This window comes from Monopterus albus, unplaced genomic scaffold (assembly GCF_001952655.1).
Source record: "Monopterus albus unplaced genomic scaffold, M_albus_1.0 scaffold337.1, whole genome shotgun sequence".
Taxonomy (NCBI): Eukaryota; Metazoa; Chordata; class Actinopteri; order Synbranchiformes; family Synbranchidae; genus Monopterus; species Monopterus albus.
Genome location: NW_018128217.1, coordinates 32,809 through 46,319, shown reverse-complemented (window position 1 = coordinate 46,319; position 13,511 = coordinate 32,809). Strand labels below are relative to the sequence as shown.

The 13,511-nt window shown below is 36.8% G+C and overlaps 1 protein-coding gene across 1 annotated transcript in view; it reads left to right on the top strand.

Moving 5' to 3' along the window:
* Window positions 1-532: 532 nt before the first annotated feature.
* Window positions 533-13,511, top strand: part of LOC109974528 (uncharacterized) — a 17,013-nt gene continuing 4,034 nt past the window's right edge. The window contains exon 1 of the mRNA XM_020624746.1: window positions 533-581. Coding sequence (XP_020480402.1) covers window positions 533-581 — 49 coding nt within the window. The remainder of the gene's footprint in view (window positions 582-13,511) is intronic.

Sequence of the window (13,511 nt, the reverse complement as noted above, 5' to 3'; positions counted from 1 at the left end):
AATTTTTGGTTACTTGTGAGAGGTTAACGAATGTAATATAGTAATGGTTTTAATTTATTTATATATTTCATTGCTCTTATTGTCACTATACGTTTAAGGCAAAGGTTACGTGTTTTTATATTCTGAAAGTGTTTGTCTTTAACTATCTGTGAATGCAGAAAATCAAACTCTACTTATTGATACTTCTCACAACTAACCACAACAAAACACTTGTCATATGATAAGTGGGTTATAAAACCAGCTACAGTTTATTCTGGTCTTTTTAGTCTTTACCAGGGATTCTTAAGGAGCAGTGCGTGTGAATGAGTGTGTTTATGTGGTGGTTTTACGTTGTTTGTTTTATGTTCTGGGTTCAAGTTTATTCCATAATGAGATGTTTTTTTAATGGTGTGATTTTTTTACTGATTCTTCCTAAAAGCAACAAAAAGATATTGAAAAAAGTGATTAAACTCATGACATGATGTAAAATTTGACTTAATGTTGACGGAAACATGTATGTGTTTTGATGAAGATAAAGTCAAGTTGATCAGCCATGTACAGTGGAGAAGAGGAGGTTCAGCTTAAAGCAATAGTTCACCATGGTAATATGCTTATTAGCTTTCTCTCTCAGAGTAAACAAACAAAAGAAACTGACACCTCTCGTCCCTGTATGGTTGATATGCAGCTACAGTACAGCCAGCAGCGTGTAAAGGCTAGAAAATGAGCAGCAGCCGGACGGACTCTGTTGTAAAGCAACAAAAATTGCCTACGAGCACCTCTAAAGTTTAATCCTTACAAAAACTGAAGTATAAAAACCACAAATTGTGTTTTTAACAGGGAGTTGTGTGTCAGACTATTTCTTGGCTGGAAATAGTCAGGCAGCCAGCTAGTCCAGCATGTAATGATGAACTGCTGTGTTTACAAATTTTATACATATTAAACAAATGAAATAATGAGCTTTAGAGGTGCTGGTAGGAAGATTCTGTTACCTTTGTACAGAGCCAGATTAGCCGTTCCCCCATCTTGGCTTTATGCTAAGCTAACAGGCTGCTAGTTCCAATTCTAACTGTTGCATAGAAAGCAAATTAGCATATTTCTCAATGTCTGTTTGTTTGAAGAAAGTTCATTGATATGATCCATCAAGAGAACAAAGACGCAGGTGGAGAATATAAAATGAATGTACACATGCTGAAGGAGAAGTTGTGAAATCCACTTTGTAATCAGCAAAGTGCATCATTTATTTCTCAGTATGATAAAAATGATCTCTGTCTAAAACGGCACTCTCCTGTAAAAGAAATAATCATTCAGATATTACTTACTGACAAGTGATCAGTGTGATTTCATTTGGGAATGAAACTCTCACCAGTAGGGACCATATTCAGCTTCACCACAAACAGTATTATGTTGCGCATCCACAAATAAAATGTTTCACAGTATTTCAAAGCAACAGTATTGTAATAAAATGTGCTTCGATGATCGGCAGTCAAATTAAGATTTGGTGGCTGCAAAAGTTCCATTGAATTTCAGATCAACTGTCCTTTAGTATGAGCTTTCATCCATTCCAACTACTCACACATTCCTTCATGGTGAAAGTACAGCACAACATTTTTCATGTTGTTGTAACAGTTTTTTGGTATCAAACAAGTGATATTTTCAGCTTCATTAAAAAGCTAAAGAACAGTATGTTGTTGTGTTTTCCTTTAAAAAAAAAAGATTTTTGTTAACCTTTTTTTTTTTTACACAACACAAACCACAACATGTTGCCACTAAACTGTTCCTATAACTAAACTGTACCTATATTTACTGCACAATACATTCTAAAGAAAAAAGTACAGTACAGTAAAAAAAAAAAAAGCTTCAGCAAACATGTTAGGAAATAATCACATTTTGCACTGGTAGTCGATAATTTGTATATTAGCTTGAACCGAAACCTTAACATCTTAATGTGTTAATGGCACGTGTTTCATACCACAGAGGCGCCGGGACGTCCTTGGTTTTCCTTTCATCCTTTAAGATGAGCAGTCTCTGTGTTTGGATCTTCATATGAGGGCTTCTTCTTATGAGCAAAACATCCTCGCTGAGGGGACAGGGACAGAAAATAAAGGACAATGAGTCTTTGTGCTGTGGCCATGTAAAGTAATAAAGTAAGGTAAATTATAGTGCATTGTCATAAATAGTACACTACATATAGTATACAAAATCTGTACTTATATTACAAAGTACTCTCACCACACAAGTGTTTTCACAACCTGAGATCATCAACATACTTCATGTTTTATAATGGATGTAAATTATTAACAAATATATAAAGTTGAAAGTTCACAAACATTGTGAAATATTGTTGAAAATTAATCGAAGCATATGATCATTTCAAACATATCACTTATTTGTTACTTTTATTTAGTACTTTGTAATACTTTGCAAAGATTTACTGTGAATGCAGAAATCAGAAAGCCATGAATAAATCATCTAAACAGACAAATGACAGTTTTGATATTCACACAAGTGAAATAGCATTAATATTTTATCTGTTATTTGTGCAAAACTGTTTACCAGTTTTCACAAAAAACAGAACAAAGACTATTACAGATTAATTTAATTTGTTACCTTCCACAACAAGAAGCCCAAAACCAGCAACAGCAACAGTAGCAGCAATGCAATGACTGTTAGGAAGATTATCCACCAGGCTATTTTGGTGAAGCACTTTGTCTTAAGAAACACTGTCAGTTTTACCTGTGGACAACTGTATCATAGAAGTGAGTTTAGAGTTACATTAACAGACAATTAATGTACAAAGTCTAAATTACCAGGACAAATACAAAGATTTCTGTTTATGAATCGCAGAATTTCAGTATCTTTTTTATTCCTGTTAGTTACATAAAACTGAAGGAATGATGAACTGCTGTGTTTACAAATTTTACACATATTAAACAAATGAAATAGTGAGCTTTAGAGGTGCTGGTAGGAAGATTCTGTTACCTTTGTACAGAGCCAGATTAGCCGTTCCCCCATCTTGGCTTTATGCTAAGCTAACAGGCTGCTAGTTCCAATTCTAACTGTTGCATAGAAAGCAAATTAGCATATTTCTCAATGTCTGTTTGTTTGAAGAAAGTTCATTGATATGATCCATCAAGAGAACAAAGACGCAGGTGGAGAATATAAAATGAATGTACACATGCTGAAGGAGAAGTTGTGAAATCCACTTTGTAATCAGCAAAGTACATCATTTATTTCTCAGTATGATAAAAATGATCTCTGTCTAAAACGGCACTCTCCTGTAAAAGAAATAATCATTCAGATATTACTTACTGACAAGTGATCAGTGTGATTTCATTTGGGAATGAAACTCTCACCAGTAGGGACCATATTCAGCTTCACCACAAACAGTATTATGTTGCGCATCCACAAATAAAATGTTTCACAGTATTTCAAAGCAACAGTATTGTAATAAAATGTGCTTCGATGATCGGCAGTCAAATTAAGATTTGGTGGCTGCAAAAGTTCCATTGAATTTCAGATCAACTGTCCTTTAGTATGAGCTTTCATCCATTCCAACTACTCACACATTCCTTCATGGTGAAAGTACAGCACAACATTTTTCATGTTGTTGTAACAGTTTTTTGGTATCAAACAAGTGATATTTTCAGCTTCATTAAAAAGCTAAAGAACAGTATGTTGTTGTGTTTTCCTTTAAAAAAAAAAGATTTTTGTTAACTTTTTTTTTTTTACACAACACAAACCACAACATGTTGCCACTAAACTGTTCCTATAACTAAACTGTACCTATATTTACTGCACAATACATTCTAAAGAAAAAGTACAGTACAGTAAAAAAAAAAGCTTCAGCAAACACGTTAGGAAATGATCACATTTTGCACTGGTAGTCGATAGTTTGTATATTAGCTTGAACCGAAACCTTAACATCTTAATGTGTTAATGGCACGTGTTTCATACCACAGAGGCGCCGGGACGTCCTTGGTTTTCCTTTCATCCTTTAAGATGAGCAGTCTCTGTGTTTGGATCTTCATATGAGGGCTTCTTCTTATGAGCAAAACATCCTCGCTGAGGGGACAGGGACAGAAAATAAAGGACAATCAGTCTGTGTGCTGTGGCCATGTAAAGTAATAAAGTAAGGTAAATTATAGTGCATTGTCATAAATAACTCAATATATATACTGTAGATGTAGTACACTACATATAGTATACAAAATCTGTACTTATATTACAAAGTACTCTCACCACACAAGTGTGATCATTTCAAACATATCACTTATTTGTTACTTTTATTTAGTACTTTGTAATACTTTGCAAAGATTTACTGTGAATGCAGAAATCAGAAAGCCATGAATAAATCATCTAAACAGACAAATGACAGTTTTGATATTCACACAAGTGAAATAGCATTAATATTTTATCTGTTATTTGTGCAAAACTGTTTACCAGTTTTCACAAAAAACAGAACAAAGACTATTACAGATTAATTTAATTTGTTACCTTCCACAACAAGAAGCCCAAAACCAGCAACAGCAACAGTAGCAGCAATGCAATGACTGTTAGGAAGATTATCCACCAGGCTATTTTGGTGAAGCACTTTGTCTTAAGAAACACTGTCAGTTTTACCTGTGGACAACTGTATCATAGAAGTGAGTTTAGAGTTACATTAACAGACAATTAATGTACAAAGTCTAAATTACCAGGACAAATACAAAGATTTCTGTTTATGAATCGCAGAATTTCAGGATCTTTTTTATTCCTGTTAGTTACATAAAACTGAAGGGGCTTAATATTACCCAACAAATTGCAAACATTAAGCCCAAAAGATAAATAACATGTATAATATAATAAAGGTTTGCTCAAGGAAATCTTTAAGGTTTTACCTTTGTCCTAGGATTCTTAAGTTTGATTCCAGTATTCTCTGGAGAGTTTGTTAAATGGAGAGTAACATCCACAACAGTGTCAAAGTGGTGTTCCACAGGTATGAGTATAAAAACATCACTGCAGGGCTGTCGAGACCCAGCAGAGGGCAGTGGATCTCCACACAGTTCAGTCCATCTGAGCAGGTCTGACAGAGAGAGAACAACAAGCCTGGACACCAACAGCTTCTCAGAGATTCACTGATAAACAGGTGCTAACACTGTCTTGCCTCCTTGCTCTATTTGACTAGAGTGCAAAAATTCAGCCAAGGTTCAGGCTAAAGGTCGGTGATCGGGCTAAAAGTTCAGATCACAGTCCTTTTAGTCACAATACATACATTTTCTTATCATTGCATTTTCATACCCTACGTCAGAAAAGCATTATAGGGAGTTAAATAACAAGCATGCACTTGTGACAATTTGCCCATTATTGTGCAAGTTGTTACAGCATGTGTGGTACGATGTCACACTGGGTAGTGCAAGAAACTGCAGCACCTGCAAAGTTTCAAACAAAATTCACAATTTCAGTAAATTATGAAAACCAGCTACAACAATTTGAAGATCATTTTAAACAAATCGTCAAAGAAGTCATTTTTAAATATTAAAATAAAACTTTAGTGTATCTGATTTTGATTCTAGTACACTGTGGGGCTACCTGGCACCAGTCAGAGTCATTAGCAGAAGTGCAGTTCTGGTGCAGTCTTCATGGGCACACTGTGTGCATTTCACACACTGGGCCCAAATCTCTCCTGGACAGCTCATTTAGCATCATCATTAGCTCAAATTATTAACTTGTCCAATGTGCTCATTAACACCTCAAAGACGAAGGAGCTTATAATAGACTATAGGAAGAGGAAAACAGTCATTTCATCACTAATCATTAACGAGGACTGTGTGGAGAGGGTGGCGGACTTTCGTTTTCTGGGAGTCCACATTGAGGAGGATTTGACCTGGAGTGTGAATACCTCTGAGCTGCTGAAAAAGGCTCAGCAGAGAATACACTTTCTGAGAGTGCTCGGGAAGGATAGCATCAGTCAGAAACTGCTGGTATCCCTTTATTGGTGCTCACTAGAGAGCATATTAATGTGTGTGTGGTACATCAGCTGTACAGGGGCTCAGAGGAACTCGCTCCAGAGAGTCATTAACACAGCCCAGAAGATTGTTGGCTGCCCTCTCGCTACATCGGAAGAACTACACAGTTCCCTCTGTCTCAAAAAGCACAGAATATTATAAGAGACATCTCTTGTCCTGGTCACCATTTGCCTGAACTGCTGCCGTCAGTCAGACGGTAGAGATCAATTAAGACTAGGACAAGAAGATTCAAAAACAGCTTCTACCCGACAGCGATAACTAGACTCAATTCAGCTAAACTAACCTGATGTGAGATATTCCCACTGAGGAAATACTCATTCATAGTTTTTAGTGCAATGAGGTTTGTGTAGTTGATGAGTGTGAGAAGGTGTGGTGGTGTTTTTATTTTTTATTTTTTATTTTTTATTATGTGTTTTTTATTATTGTGTGTGTATGTTAGTGTGTGATTGCCACAAAATGGAAAGTATGAATCCTCAGAGCAAATATGGTTCTAAATTTTATGGCAATCTGCCCAATAGATTGAATACGGTTGTGTGCAGCAATAAACCACATCTGGTTCTATTCCAAAGCCTACAATAAAATTATATATTACAGTGGTAGCTGAGAGAAGAAATTATATTTGTTAGATAATTAGTTCCAGATAAAGATCTAAATCTTAGATTAGTGATAGGTCAGCAGCATGTTTAATGAAGATCATACAAGTCAGCGTAATGGCTGTTCCAGATGGCTGCTAATTTTATGTGTTTACTTCCAATCAGAGTCAGAGAGAAGGGAAATGATTCATGTAAAAATCATACTGAGTTGGAAGCTGCAGGAAGCTTGTGACTGTTTGTTCTGATATACACTGCTTTACATTAGTCCTTATTTCCCAAAATCTTGGAGGTGGTGAGTGAAAAGTTAACTATCGAGGGCAACTTGGGGGTTCAGTGTCTTGCCCACGGACACTTTGACATGTGGACGGCAGGCACCGAGATTCGAACCTCTGACCCTCTGGTTTGGGGACGACAAGGGAAACATGTCTGGCTGAAATAAACTGTAATTATCCTTTAAGTAAACCTACCCATCACCATTGAAATTCCCCACTACCAGATCATAGCCAAAGGAGGACGCCAGGCCCGAACCAGAGAGGACTATCTCCACAGATAAATTTCTCTTTGCCACAGGGTGCGCCTTAAGAAGTGCCACCTGCTCCACTGATGGTATCGATGAGCACAAGTCTATAAAGGAAGGATAATTAAATTACAACTAATGACTTTTCTTTTCTTACCAGTACATTTTGGCCAGGACCTTGACTTGTCACTCTTACTCCCATCCACTGGTTGTTTATGCCTTTACTGTCTAGAAACAGAAACAGGTTGCTCAGAGATTTGCACCTTACACTTTATCGGGGATGAAGGCTTCATTTTTATTCTTTAATTTCGTATACATCTAAAAACATTTAATGCCTGAACTCCATTGTAAGTAACCTGTTTGTGGAGTGTGGCAAACAGGAACACACACTGAAACTTCTGCAGTTTCTCATACAGACTACTTAGGTTGGTTGATACAACCCTCTTAGCATTTTATTTCTTACTCCAGCTTCCTCCCATAGTCCAAAGACATGCAGCTGAGGTTGAGTGACTGTGGGTGTGTGTGGTTGTCTGTCTCTAAGTGTCCACCCTGTGATAGACTGGTGATCCAGGGTGTCCCCCACCTCTCATCCTGTGTCAGATGGGATTGGCTCCAGCCCCCCATGATGTCTATTGTTTCTCCAGGTGGCACCAGAGTATTTGTAACCAGACGATATGGTGGCTCAGTGTGTCGGGCCTACAAATTTATTGCAACAAAATGATTTTAATCCAACTATGTATCTGCTGGACTTCAGGTGAATAGCCAATCAGAGCAGCAATCATTACTTATTATTTATCTATTTTAGAGTAATAGTTGTAGTAGAAGTAGTAGTATTTGTAGTAGCTGTAGTAGTGGTTGTTGTGGAATCATTGTTGCTTTATAAACAAAAAAATTGCACGTACAGGAAATACCTTAAATTCACTGACACTACTGACCTTAACAATCTACTCAATGCATCTTATTTATATTGAAACTATGAGTTAGTGCTTAGTTTGGAAAGAATCAAGGGGAATTGATGGGCTGAAACTTATGACACATACTAAGAAGTTGTTGGCTACTTTATGCTGCATCACATCCACTTTCACTATGACTCCCTGCCTCTGTGTAATAGATGTTTGAAATGATATAACAATCTGGGAGCTCACTGATCTGTTTTTACTGTCTAAATGCATAATGTTGGTAAATTAACATAGCAATTTACATCAAATTCTGTGCTTGATGTTTCACACACAACACAGTAGCAAACAATGATGCATGACAAGTTCAGCAGTACTTTGGTTGTGTGGTTAGAAGGAGGTGTGAATCCACAGGGGCTATTTTTGTTTTCTGTCTTGCTTTTAGTTTTAGATTCAGGGTGGGTCAACAGTTTTTACATCTTTTTCAAGTGAGGCATGTTGAATTAAACTACATTTATATGTTTTGCCAATAGCAGCTTGAAGGAACATGTATACACACCTGCTCTGTAATGCAACAGTTATGAGCCACTAGTCACTGAATGTTTCCACTCAGGGATGTGGTTCTCGTCTTCTGTAGTGCTGCTCAGTCACTTGTCCCACCGACATCATTATGAAAGGAGCAGGGGGCTGAAACTGCTGATCCCCTGTTGACACACTTTTAGGTTCACAGTCACTCAAAATATCTTCGACTTCCCTTTTTTGTATTGTCACAGAAGTAGTTCTCAAGATATTTGTTGTGAATCTAATCATGAATAGCTTTTTTTTTTTGTAAACATGCACACAGTTAAGTAGTGTATGCTTATAGAAGTCAAACATAGTCAGGTTTAAAAATGTCTGGTTTGATGGGCTTGGTTTTTAGCATCTCACACCTACCCCTTATGAAAGTTTCCAGTATTTATTGGTTGGTAGTGCTGCTATTTTTGTCCCCTTCCGCATCTGTTCAGTCACACACAAGACAAACATCTGTGGTTGGCAAACTTGGTGCTGAGTTAGATAGTAAATATCATATCCACCCCCAGTGACTTCAGGATTTAATATGACCAACAATTTAGGAGTTAGATCACATAAACATTAAATGTTACATACTTAACCATGGGGGAGCATGAGGGATTTTGTGTTTGGCTTAATATGACTAAGTGCCTTTTATACTAACGGAGGTTATAAGAGGATTTACAATTTACCATTTGAAAACAGATGTGGTTGCATTGGTTTGAGTGGTGAGAAAAAGATATTTTGTTCATTGATTTGTACTAAACTGGTGCATATCTGGGAAGGCAGAAGTCAAAGCTATCAGTTTTTCAGTTTTTTGGTTTTTTTTTTTTGCTATATTTAGCCAGCAGAGACGTTTTTTTCGCCGTAGCTAAACATCCTGTTGCTGCCCAAAGCCGTACATTCTGAGTAAAGATGCTTGGTGGTCTGTCAGATGAAGAGAAATGGCCAGCCACAGTGTACATCTCACAGCTCAGCTGCTGCATGTGGCTTTACACTACTTAGTGTTTCACAGGCATGGACATGCATCTATACTACAGTGTTGCAAAAACCAAAAATAAAAAAACCTAGCAGCGGTTACATAAGAGATACCTACTGTTAGCGTTTCTGAGCAGAAACTATTTCCAGTAGGTACTTTTGTTTCTTTCCATTAATGGTTGTACCTGTTGTGCACCTACAGTAGTTTGGCAGCTAAAGAAGCCATAACCGTCTCATTAGTGAGACACGTTTACTTACCCACTGACTCTTCATTGAAGTACTCCAGGGTTTTACATTTTGTGCTGTTGTAATAAAAAAAAGGTCAGATTAGAATGATTTTAGATATTAGGTTGAAGTATATTCCAAATTAATTCCACTGTTGTTTCCTTTTTTGTTTGCAGAAATGTACAGTAAGTATTGTTTAAAATACCTTGGTTACATTACAGTTTGGCATTTTGGTACAACACCTGCAAATGGAAATAATTTGGGGTATACTGGGCCACTGGTTTACTTTAACTCAAGCCCAATTAAAGATTTCAGTCATACTGAAAATTCTCCCCCATACATCAGTTACACACTTACACCAATTCACGCTGTTACAATATAAATGTAATTTGTAATTCCAAATCAGAGTACATATTTATGGCAAATCAAGGAAAGTTTGCTATTCTTCCTAAATGTATTATTACAGGATAATTGGTGATTAAATACATGGAAAATGTTACTTTAATCCTCGTAAATCAATGGTATTTGTTATTTACATTTTCAGAGAAAAGACAGATTGAAACGAGCTGCTGTTTATGTGGACAGCATCTCGCCTCTCTCGTAGCTCCTGAGATGAGAAGATAACATCTGTTCTGAAGTGGTAAGGCCCATCAACGGTCATGTTTACAGTGAACGTTCATCATCAAAGCACAGCGCTGGCTACATGATGTGCCTTTAGGTGTCAGGGCAAGTGTCTATTAAAGCACAGCGCTGGCTACATGATGTGCTTTTAGGTTTTAGTGTCTAGAGGAACTAGCATCGCAGGTCTGTGTGTTATTTTTCTGAGGCAGTAGTTCAAAAGTAATCCTCAGCAGACATAGTCTTAACTCTCATCATCAATGTGATTGAGATCGGCAAGGACAAATGTCTATTTAGACAACATGTAATGTACTACTTGAGTTTTGCCAAAAGTCTTTGGTACTCCCAGCAAGATTATCTGCACCATAGTTCCCTGCACAGTAGCAATTTTAGTAAATAACCATTTATTATGAGAACACTTTTACCAAATTAAGGATAATAATCACCTTTATTTGGCCAAGTATGTTATACACAAGGAATTTGTTTCTGGTAGAGAACCGAGGCAGCCATCTGCGGCGCCAACTCAACCAATGGCTCTAACCATTGGGGGCAACTTAGGGGTTCAGTGTCTTGCCCAAGGACACTTCAACATGTGGACTGCAGGTACCCAGATTCGAACCTCCAACGGGGAGACAACTGCTCTACCCACTGAACCACAGTCGCCCCACATCAAGAACCAAAACAATTCACACTAGATAGATCATGTTGCTCTAATGGTGCTAGGAAAAAGCCCATGTCCACCTAAATAAAGACTTGATCCATTTTCTGTGTTTGGCAATGCTTCCCCTAGGGTGAGAAGCTGGTGAGGGATTGTGTCCTTGCCATGGTCATTGTATCTGTATGGAGGGGAATGAAAATACATTATAGTATACCACAGAATAATAAGTTGCATCCTGCCTGATAATGCTGTCCAGTTAACAACAAGGCTTTACTGCCACCCAGCAGCAGCTCTGTAAGCCTGGTACAGCTGTGCTGTGCATTAAATGTTAACATCAGCATGCTAATATGCTCAAAATGACAATGCTAACATGTAGCTGTTCATCATGTTAGTTTTGCTAATTAGCAGAAAACACACAGAAAAAAAGGACTCACCGGGTCTTTGGATTTACACAGATTATGCTAGTATATGCAACGCAATTCATTCATATTTCCTCTGTTAACATAATTCAAACAAGTTAACCCCTAAAGAAAATGATAATGTGTGGGACCAATGTACACATTACAATTTAAGTAAATCCAACAAATCTTTTTTTTCAGTGCACAAGGCACTGCTGAGGCTAATGGGATGTCATTAATGTCAATGTCCAGCAGTCGTAGAGACGTATCAGTCTGGACAAAAGTGCTGGTCCATTTAGACCACACTATTTCCATACTTAGAACCACGCCACTATAGTATGACAAAAATACTAGGACATACACCCAGTATGTATTTCGTGCAGGAAAAGCTGTTGCTGTATGACAGACTTCATTTGATCTGACAGTAATTTAAACATTTTCCACAAATATTTTGATACTATTTTCAAAAGGTTAAACTGTGATTTGCATTTCAGGCTTGGATGGGTTATGAAATATGTAGCACACATCATAAAGGCCTCAACTGCATCACAAAGCTGTGATCTACATTGCACCTGCTGCCATCAACCTCATTAGATCTGTGAGCGGCCTGTGGTGGCCTGTTGTTTCCCCTCAATCATCACAACTATGAGAGTTGCTTAAGAAGTTGTGGTTTGTAATCAAGATGAACCTTAACGCTTAACTAAAGTCTCATACCACAAAACGCTAATGATTGGTCATAGACCTCATTCGAAACAAATGATTTAGGTGTTTAAAGTTAATTTTTGCGTCAGAGATCAATGTAGTTCAAAGGATGTTTAGGTTGTCCTTCTTTTGTCTTCCTGAACAAACGCAGACAGTTGTTTTTACTGTAGATGAGTCCCGCCACTTTGACTGGAAGATGACAGTGTCTTGAAAGATTCAGTATGACAACAATGACAAAATCACACCAAACTGTTAGAAGTGGTAGAAGAAAAACTCAGGTAATTTAGAAAGGTAAAAGTAGTAATAACACACTGTAAAAATACTCAATTACAAGTAAAAGTCTTGCAGTAAAATAGGATTTAATTATGGAAATAGCTGCAACAAAAATGCTATTATCAAAAGCAAAAGCCACATGTTACTGTTATACTGTATTATTGGATGATTATTGTTGATGCATTAACTTGTAAACAGGATAAGTGTCGTTGATTGACAATAACTTTAACAGCTTCATATATATTTTTGGTAGTTTGATCTACTGCATATCAGTGTATCACAATTTATAAACTGATCAAATGTTCTGTGTGCAAAATTTTAATTTGAAAAGGAACTAGTGGGTATAAAATAAATGTTGTGACAAAGGAAAAACAATATTTCTCACTGAATTATAAAGGAAAGGAGGTAAAAAAAACAAAACAACAACCCCAAACTACAAATATCATGATAATAAAGTCTGATCAATAATATGGCAAAATTGTAATTAAGCATGGTACTTCATATTTATTTTCCACCTCTGGGTTTTAATAATCTCTGACCTGCAGGTGGTGGAGTGCTATTGAAACCAAACTCCTGAAGCTTTGTCAATTTCACTGAGAAAAACCATTTAAACAAAACCTCAACAATTGAGCTGCATGCTGGTGGATTATAACGTCACAATTCAGCATTAAATTCAAGTGAAAATATTAGGAGCACTATAAATATCATAATTTGAATCTATCTTTGATTATACACATATCCCATTACTACTTTTGCTATAAAACAAATTTACAACTTCACAGGAATAAACGAATGTTGGTAAGCATTAATAATACAAGATGAATAAAAGCAGACGTATCTGGTGGCTACAGCTCCAAGTTATTTTCTGTTCTGCCAAGTTATATCTGAGTAAATGTATAACTATTTTATATGATCAAATGAATAATTCAGTTTTCAGTCACGGCTAAGTTGTTAGAATATCACTTTAAAGTCTTTAGCTAGTGTATCTGTCATGTTTTCTGTAAATGGGTCACTGGTTTCCAAAATTTCACAGGAAGTGCCTTTTTTGTGTTTCAGCCAATCACTATGATTTCCACACTGTAAAACTTGTTTCTCTTGTAACTAGATCTTCCATCTGAGT